Genomic DNA, 10,120 nt, shown 5'->3' on the forward strand with positions numbered 1-10,120 from the left:
CCGCAAGCAGTGCTAACCATCTCCAGTGACCACATGACCGCATAACCAGGTAACCTGCTCACATTACATTTTCCTTATATGTATGAAGCGATTTATCGTCTCCACAGTGTTTTCTCAACCATTTGACTCTCACAACAGCACTGAAAAGTAGGAAGGAATAAGTCAATATTTTTCAGATAAGGGACTGGCAAGAGAAGCCACATGGATAATGAGCAATGGAACATGGAGGGAGACAGGAGCAGGAAAGAGAGAGAAGGGTGGAAGAGGCGAAGGGAGAAAAACAGGCTAACTGGTGTTGTGGGTCTTTGCTTTCCCTCAGCATCACCATCTCCTTGGCAGTATCCAAAGGAGAGAAAATAAATGGAAAAGGAGACAAAGAAGAATAAAGAGGGAAAGGGAAAAGAAAGGGAGGGAAGAAGGAAAGAAAGGAGAAAATAAATGAATATGAGTGAAAATATCTAAGTGAAGCAAAATCCTAAGAGACATAAGAAGGAGTTTAAACAGACCCACATACCCCCAAAGAGTCAATCTTAATTTTTAGGGGATTTTGGATATATCCAACAATCTAATAAAAGCACAGAGGCTCTTACTAAAGAAGAGCCCGGCATGGGGCCGGGCATGGTGGCTCACGCCTGTAATTCTAGCACTTTGGGAGGCCAGGGTGGGTGGATCATGAGATCAGGAGTTTGAGACAAGCCTGACCAACATGGTGAAACCCTGTCTCTATTAAAAATACAAAAATTATCCAGGTGTGGTGGCGCGTGCCTGTGATCCCAGCTACTCGGGAGAGTAGGAGAATCTCCTGCCGAGGCAGGAGAATCGCTTGAACCTGGGAGGCAGATGTTGCAGTGAGCTGAGATCGCACCACTGTACTCCAGCATTGGTGATAGACCAACACTCCATCTCAAAAAAAAAAAAAGAAAGATAAGAAAGAAAGGAAAGAAAAGAAAAGAAAGAAAGAAAGGAATGAAAGAAAGAAGAAAGAAAGAAAGAAAAGAAAGAAAGAAAGAAAGGAAGGAAGGAAGGAAGGAAGGAAGGAAGGAAGGAAGGAAGGAAGGAAGGAAGGAAGGAGGGAGGGAGGGAAGGAAGGAAGGAAGAAAGAGAGAAACGACATATGTCCATACAATTTCCTTGCATTCATTGCGCCCAAAATCCAGTGCCAGGTCTCATTTTAAGAAAAATGCCCTAGAAACAGAAGCAGCTTCACTTCTCCATGTACCACAGTTTGCAGATCTAGAACCAGAGGATGCTTCCACATAAATGTGGTGCTTGCAGCACCGTAGCAGGGTGTGCTACTGAGATGAGACACATGACTTCAAATCAAAACAACAGAAATATCTCTGAATCCCTTCTGCTGCCACCTACTCCTCTACATCATTTCCAAGCTTAATAGTAAACAAACAATTTCCTATACCACCCATTGAAATCATTATCTACAATAGAACATGAAGTTTTCCATCAAAGGAGGAAAATTGAAATTGAGGATAAAAGGTTTGAAAAAACTTGACTCCTAGTATTGAATCACTATGAGTAAAATTCTTTAAAGACTAATTAACATGTTAGGATACAAGTATATAACACAAAATTAAAAGCGCAGGCTCTGGGGACTCTGGCATTGCCATCATGGGACTCAACTGGTCATCTAACCTCCTTACATCCAAATCTCTTTCATGATTTTATTGTGAAAATTGATTATATTCATGAATTTAAATAATTCGACTCTGACATACAGTAATCTCACTAAACTTCCCATTTCTCATTTGTAAAATATATTTAATGATAGTCTCCTATGTTTAAGGAAGGTACTCTCCTGGGGAGTATTAAACAAAGCAATGCATTAAATGCACCTAACACAGTGGCTGGTGTGTAAGAAATGCATGAAAAATTTTAGCTAATTTTAGCCCACTTGGACAAACAGAGGAGTCACCAAAGATAGGAATCATTAATTTTATTCTAAGAACTGAATCCTGAGTAGGTTTTGCTTTTCTTCTTATTCAGACACCCAATTTGTGATGGCCAGTAGACTAAACTAAGTGGTTTCTATCCACATTGAATTTCTTTCTGGCCTTGGAATCCACTGACAAACATAAGTATTTTGCTAGGTGCTTTAAAGAGGTTTCCTGAATCAACACAGCCTTGGAAAGCCTAACAGGAGCTAACACATATACAGCGGGGGACTACTCTGATACTCACACGTGTTAACCCATTTCATACTCAGTAATCCTGTGAGGCCAGTATTCATTACCTCTATGTTACAATAGAGAAAACAGAGGCATAGAGAAGGTAGCTGGCTCAAATTCTCACAGCTGGAAAGTAGCAGATCTGGCCTTCAAACCCAAGAAGGCTTCAAAGTCTGTGATCTTAACCTTTACATGTACTGAGTCTCCAAGAGGTGGGTGTTTTGATGTCCAGTTTATGAATGAGAACATTTTGACTGATGTTACATGGCTAGTAAGTGGGAGAAACCAGGATAAGAATCCAGACACATCTGTAACCCACGCCTGTGCATTTTCTCCTGTACCACACCACAGGAGAGTGATCCAGGAATGGGGATGGGCAGTGATACCTAAGGCAGAGTTTAGGAGAAAAGAGGTCTATGGGAAAGTTTAGGCACATCGATCCAATGGGGAGCTCTGGGCATGAGATGACCTTCTATCACCTATCTTCACCACATGCAATGATGCCAGCACCCTTGGGATAGCAGCAGTAGCTACATTTCTCAAATCTAAGTCTCAGGGTCCAGAGGGAGCTTCCTGGGGTTGCAGACATAAATAATCTGAGATGTACCTTAACGTTCAAACCTGCTGTGCTCAGTGTCAGGGGCTGCCTTGGCTGGTGCTGGTTTTCTTTATTTTAGCTTTATGAAGATAGCAATCTAACTTCATCTCCTTTCAATCACTATGTTGCTCAGGGATCTAAGGAACAATAGCTGCTAGTGGTCACTATATCCAAATGTGGGGAGCAGAAACCATTGTCATCACCAGTTCTTTCAGTCAATGAACACTAAGGGTCACTAACTAAATCTATACCTGTATAAGCAGTATGCAGTGCTCTGGCAAATGCTATACAGAACAAACTGAACAGTACCTATTTTCAAAGAGTTTATAAACTATATCATTTGTGTAAATAAGCCCAAATTACAGGTGTTTTCTGAAAATACAATTGAAATAATATTAGGCAATAGAAAATAAACTTGAATATGAAGAGTTTCAAATTATGTATTTTGGTAGCATTAGAGTCCTATACACTACTACCTAACAAATGTCCTAAAACACCACCCATCAGACTTTGTCTCTGCTAAATTCCTACCAAATTGAGAAAATCTCTCAGCCTGGCATGGCATTCCAGGTCTTGTGACCCCAGCCTTCCTCTTCAGGTGTATACCCAGTTTCTCCCCACACCACTCTTAGAAACAAAACAAACCAACTTGTTTCAAGAGTACAGTCTCCCTTTGCTGCCTCCACAGGGCTGTTCACGGAACTGCTTCTGTGATGTCCTAACTCAAATTCCGTTTCAGCCTCTCCTTCAAGACACCCCTTAAATGCCACCATCTTCTCCATGAAGCTTTCCCCCTGTCTTCCAATAAAACTGATCTCATCCTCTTCGGAACCACTAGAGGTCTTTGTGGTAGATACAGATGCATGTATATGCATATACACATACACATGTATAAGTTCTGTCATAATTATGATCTGTGGTATGTTTATCTAAGTCCGCAAATTATGCTGTAAACACCTTAGGATCACTTACTATGGTTTACTGCTGAAGTTGCCTTAAGAACCTCTACTTTGCCAGATATAACGCTTGGAACACAGGAATTCAATAACTATGTACTGAATTACTATTTTCTTAATAATAATAATGTTAATGATGTAGTGAACTCTTACAGAGTATCAACTGTGGACCAAAGATGATATTTGCATATTATAACTATAATTTGATATTCAAAACCTTGTCACTAAGGGAATTGAGGCTTAAGGAACTTAAATACATTGTTCAAGATTACACAGTAAGTAGAGTTCCCAACTCTTAACAAAGCATCAGACTGTACTTTGGATTTGAATCCAAATTTATTAGGCTCCGAACCTGCGCCCCAAGTCAGCACTATGTAAAAGTGACAAAATTCAAAATACATATTGTTTTTAATTTTTACATAATTGAATTTCACAAGTATGAATCAAATATATAGATTGTGGTAGTGAGAACTGCTTTTCAAAGTTACTCTCAAGAACTTGAAATCAGTTTGAAAGTTAAAGATCTATATATGAGCCTTTATTACTACAGCACAAAAAATGTAAAAGAGACCTTTTGAGGCATTTATTTAGAAGAATGTTTCATGAGCAAATTGAGTTTTCATCCTGTTATAGGAAAACCACACTCGAGAGTATGATAGAGTAGGGGGAGACTTCTGGGTCTAACATTGTTAGCCTTGGTCTTTGAACAATCTTTCTAAGCCTTTGTGTTCCCAAATATTAGATGAGAATAATAGTTATTGCTTTCAGAGAAAATGCAAATATCAGAAGGATATAAGGTACGTAGCAAGTCTATTAGAGTATACAGAAGAAAGTAATGACTCAACAAATGATGGGTACTGTTAACACCATTATTAATATTATTATTTTGATGCCAAGTGAGCATGCTAACCCAGTGTTCTTGAGAGGAGTGGAGAGGCAGAGCTGCCCTTACTGCTCCCAGACCCTCACATGGTGACAGAGTGCCCTATTCCCAGAAGCAGAAGGGAAAGCAAAGGCCGGAAGCACAGCTATCCTCCGAAACCCACCACTTCCTTCTATTCTAAACTGGCTCCCAAATCCATTCTCTTGTACCTAAAAGAACTAAAAGTCAAAACATGGAAATCAAGTTGGATTCTGACTTTAGAAAAATGTATCCACTTACAGTCTCAACGCCTGCCTGACCAGCCAGTTTCCATCTTCTTTCAGACAACAAGCTCTTTGGAAGCAGTGGAAGTAGCATGGCCTTCGGTATCAGTCCTATAGGCATACAAATGTCATACCTACCCTTTTTATGTTTCCAGATATTCCCAATTTATTATCTGAACCTCAGTTTCTTCAAATATTAATTGGAGATAATATCTCCTGGTAGAGCTGCTCTAAGAAATATATGCAACTATGACTATTTGGCACCCAGAATAGAGCACGCACTAAATAGTGACTGATTCATTCTTTTTCTCCATCCTATATATCCTCTAAGTGGAGAACCAGCCAAATCTTTGGGCCAGTGTGTTCTTGTCTCTAACTAGCACCTGTCACCATGACTGGCTGGTTAAGACTGAAAAGTGCTATCTCATTTAAATAAGACATAAAATGGTAATTAAAGGATGGATTACAGACATTATTGATTATAGCTATGACCAAACCAATGAACTGAAAGTAATAAGCTTTTCCTTTTTTTCTTTAAAACCATCCTTGAAAAAATATCTGGGTCATTCAGTTTCCTGGAAAAAATGTACAGGAAACCCAGATCTCCAGAAAGTAAAAAGTGCCCCCCACAAAACGACCATTTTTTTCTCTGCCAGCTTGCAAAATAGAGAGAAGAGAACATAAACATGAAGGCTGGATTTGGGGCCATTGACCAATTTTAGCCACTTATAATATATATTTTAAAAAGCAAAACATTATCTGGGGCAAGGTCTAACACATTTCAAACCATTATGCTAGAGGTTTTGAAGTCAACTATCACAGAACATGTGAAAAAGTTTCTCTAAGGTTATCAAGAAATTCCTTGATTTGTTCACTGAATTCTATTTTATGTGTTAGGAACTTCTCATTATTTTGCAAATTAGTAAGTTATTGCTCCTAAACTCAAAAAAGAAGATGAATATCCAAATCTAATGGATTCAGCAGACATTCTTAACATTCATTCTTGCAATTTACACATTTTGCTACTGCAAATAAAACTTCATTTTTCCTTTTCTCTTCAGTTTCTAATTCCCGGTTTGTTATCTACTGAGAGAGACAGACAGCGCACATCACAAGAAGGGAACCCCCAAGACTTTGTCAACATTAAAGGAACCATAACATAGCAGGTTTTCTGAAGAAACACCAACAATTCTCCTAAGAATAAATCTGTAGAATATTCACATATGTAAATTATTATAATAAAATTAATGTTATTATGTGTAACTTATCCCGGTAATTTCATATGTATATATGTGATGTGTGTATATATACGTGTGTGTATCTGTACAGTCATTCTTTCTCTCTCATTACACACACACGCACACACACACACACACACTCAATAAATCCAAAAGACATGCTCTGTGAGGTTCTAAGAGAAAAGGGCTTAAACTGCCCAGGGAGCAGAGCAGCCTTTAAATAAATCTGAAGTGCTCTGGTAATTGAGGCACAGCTCCTGCTTTTCAGCAAAGCACTGCTGCTGAGGCCTCTTCATTTAGAAATTCTCAAATTCTTTTTCAGATATTTCTTCCCTGGTCAGCTTAGTCCCATTGGCACTTTCATCTGAAGGGGAAGGAGGTGGTGAAACAGAAATACGTGTCCCGACTCGGGAAGCGGGAGTCCCTTCCACACGCCAGCAACTGATCCCGCGTCTCCTCGCTGGCCCGCCAGCCACTGCTCTTCCAGGAGCAATCGGAGAGGAGGCAGTTGAGTGAGGCAAGGCCACAGACTGGATGGATTTAAGATCCACTCCCAAAGCTCACCTCCTTTGCAACCCCGATGCCCACCCCTCAGCACCTACAGCCCCTCTTCCCTTCCATCCCTGCCCCGTCACCCGACGCTGCAACCAACGCGGAGGATGCGGGGGTGTGCGGGGGTGGCCTGCGGGAAGCGCTGGGGGCGTCCTTCGCACCCACCCGTTACGTTCCCCAGAATGTCCTCTGGGGAAGGGGCTGCCCGTAACTTGGAGGAACTTGGAGGCAAAGCCTACCGCGCCCCAACCCTCCGCGGGGCCTCCACCCCGAAGGCCAGGGGAGCGAGAAGGGAGTCGGCGAGGGCGAGGGCGAGCGCCCCCGGGCTTACCACGAGCACTGGGACCCCGGCGGCCAGCGAGTAGAGGAGCACGGGGGGCACGGCGCTGCTGTCCTCCGGGCCCGGGTAGGGCTTGCGGTAGGCGCTGTCGTGGCAGAAGAAGCCCTGCACGTTCACGGTGAACGTGTCCGTGTACTCGAAGTAGTACGCCAGCATCACCGTCCCTGCCATGATCACCATCTGGAAATAGAGCATGCTGCTGGTGAGCGCCGCGGGCCGCAGGGGCATGCACGCCTCCCGGGCCGGGCCGGGCCGAGCCGAGCCGAGCAGACGGCCGACGCGGCGGGCCCCCTGCCGTGTCCGCCGAGGCTGCCACCGGGGGCGCGGCGGCGGGGGCGGCGGGAGGACGAGGCGCGGGAGGCGGGATGCAGCCGCTGGAGGAAGATGCGAAGGCAGGTCCGGGCTTCGAGGCTCGGGCGGGCTGCGGAGGAGGCGGCTACCCCCGGACGAGCCCCCTCTCCCCTGCCCGCCCCCTGCCCGCCGCTAGCGCCGCCCGCCCCGGCGCGGGGTCGCGAGGGAGGGCGGGGAGTCCCGGGCGACGGGCAGCGGCCGCTGCGCCCCTGCACGAGACCATTCGAGAAGCGGCGGCGCTGGGTCAAGCCCCCAGGCCAGCCGGGAGGAGGCAGCGTGGGCGGACGCGGCGGTAGCCGGCGGGACGCCGGCACCTGTACCCCTCAGAGCGCGGACGCTGTGGGGCTGGAGAAGCTCCTCGCGGGGGGTAAAATCAAAAAGGGGGGAGGGGAGGCAGTCGAGATGGAGCTTCCAGAAACTCTGCCGAGGCACCAGCTGAGCGGTTTCCCCGCACAACGCCTGGGAAAATGGTGCGTGGACGCGTCTTCCCAGCGCAAAGCCCACCAAGGCGCAAAGTGCAGATGCGGCGCCTCGAGTTTCAACCGGTGCGTCCAGCCTGCATCCCTGGAATTCCTTGACCCAGACCGGGGCTGGAGCCTGGCGGTGGTTTCTAGGAGCTGTTAGAAAAATCTCAGGATTTTAGATTCAGGGTTTCTTTGCCTCCCCTGCAGCCTCCCAGGGCTTTGTATATTTAAAAAAAAAGAAAGAAAGAAATCAGCCCAGTAGCTCCCGAAGCATCATCTCTTGTGCAGCGGCCCCTTTCTGGATCCATGCATTCTCTTGCTCATCTTTTCAGTCTGTCTTTATTAGCTGCTTGTAAGGGAAGGCATTGCATATTCCCGGCTCTGAGCAGTCCCAGCCACCAGGGAAGGAAAAAGGACTATTTGCCTCATCTCGTTATTTATTCCCTGAATTCCAGGAAACTGCAGGGTTTCCTCAGGGGTCGGGATAAAGGAGGGGGAGACCAATGCTGGCTCACAGCACATGCATACAAAAATGCATACATCCATGGGTATCCACGCCTATGCGTGGGCATGTAACTAACTATGGAACTGCATGTATGCAAGGAGCCCGTTCTGTCATGCCATGTGGGTCCCTGCTGCAAGCTTAGTCAGCAGACTCACAAGGGGTCTTTCTCTGAGCCTCAGGCTGACACCCCTCTACTCCAGTGAGCAGGTGAGGAAGCATGTATAGAAGCAAGAGGAGGAAAACACTTTTAGAGCCCTTCCCTGCTTATTAAAACCTGGGATCACCTTAAAAGGTTTCAAGAATGTTGGCTCATTGTAAAAGGGTGTAGCTTGATGAATTTCAGAGGTGGGCCTTTAACATCAGAAAACAAACAAACGACAACAACTGTTAAAAAGCAGTTGAAATTTGGCAAATGATTGGTAGTTTCTTTAATGTGCGATGGGTCTTATACCTACCTCACCCTCCACGTTGTTATAAACACCATTCCACACCGAATTACTTAGAGCTGCGGGATAAACAACACTAAGTGTGTAACAAGTGCAATTTTGGGCAGTGGGAGTAAGCTGTTCCAAAATGGACATGAGCAGCTTATATTATGAAAATGTAACTACTTGTTTTAAGGCTTCATTCAGAAAATCATTCTAAGACTGTAAGGGCAATTAAACTGGTTCTCTGGTTCTTAGGAATCCCCCCAAACCGTCTCACTCAATAGAAATTTTGGAAGAATAATGTTAATTTTTAAGGGTAACCCTTGTTCAGTCTAATGAAAGTGCGCATTCTTTTCACAACGAAGATGCATTGTAATGCATTGTTATTGTGTATGAAGTGCCCAGCACAGTCCATGCAACAGAGCAGGGTCCTTGTCTGACCTGTTCACCGCTGTGTCCCCAGCATGAGCACTGCACTGTGTTGCACATTATGGTTATTCAAGAAAAATGTGTTGAGTAAATTAATGACCTGACCCCTCTAAGAACAATGGGAAAATGTTTTCACGTAGAAACTTTGTCAAGGGTTAAGGAGTCAGAATCTGGATAAACACGGCCCACACACTTACATGGTCACTTACATGAAGCAGAAAGCCTAAGTTCAGCAGAAGAGCAGTGACTCTGGTATTGCCATGGTGCAAATGCCCGCTCTGCCGCTTACCACCTCTGGAAACCTGGGCATGATGCGTCAACTCTTTCTGACTTAGTTTCATCACCAGTAAAATAGGAAGAACATTACTATCTACTTTACAAGGTGGCTGTAAGGATTAAACGATGCTAAGTTCATTTTGTTTGGCACATTTTGTAAAATTTAATTTCTAAACACAAATCTTAAGGTGTCTAACCCACCTTAAGTAACTCAGGGCATTTCCACAACCATCACTAGTCACGTTCTTCTCATTTAATTGCTTACAGAATGATTCTGGATGAACCCATATTTCTGTAAATGTGCACATGTTTTTTACAGATTTGCGCACATTCTGTTTTCTCCTTCAAATGCTATTCATCTCAGGAATAAGGTGTTATATTCCTTTAGAATTCTAATATCCCCCATTATTTGTCTGTTTTAGATGGTCAAAGAATGTTGTTGACTGATTCATGGTTAGCTAACCATCCAGCGCTGAAATTCAAAGTTAATATTGAATCTTAACACATGTTATAAGGATACCAGTATTAAATTCAGCTCCCATGAATATGTGAGTGGTCTAGATATTCACAGAAGTGGTTCAGGGTGGATGAAAGAGTTATGTGCCCTTGGGGTAATTCCTTTACCTTCTTAAGCCTGAGCTTCTCGGGGTACAAAAT

General features: G+C 44.1%; 1 protein-coding gene across 4 annotated transcripts in view; it reads right to left on the minus strand.

Moving 5' to 3' along the window:
* Window positions 1–7,327, minus strand: part of PLPPR5 (phospholipid phosphatase related 5) — a 115,492-nt gene extending 108,165 nt beyond the window's left edge. For all 4 annotated transcript variants that reach the window (XM_009001766.4, XM_035252232.3, XM_078333074.1 and 1 more), the window contains exon 1: window positions 7,002–7,327. In XM_009001766.4, coding sequence (XP_009000014.2) covers window positions 7,002–7,238 — 237 coding nt within the window. In that variant the 5' untranslated portion in view covers window positions 7,239–7,327. The remainder of the gene's footprint in view (window positions 1–7,001) is intronic.
* Window positions 7,328–10,120: the final 2,793 nt, after the last annotated feature.

This window comes from Callithrix jacchus, chromosome 7, assembly GCF_049354715.1.
Source record: "Callithrix jacchus isolate 240 chromosome 7, calJac240_pri, whole genome shotgun sequence".
In the NCBI taxonomy this organism is placed as follows: Eukaryota; Metazoa; Chordata; class Mammalia; order Primates; family Cebidae; genus Callithrix; species Callithrix jacchus.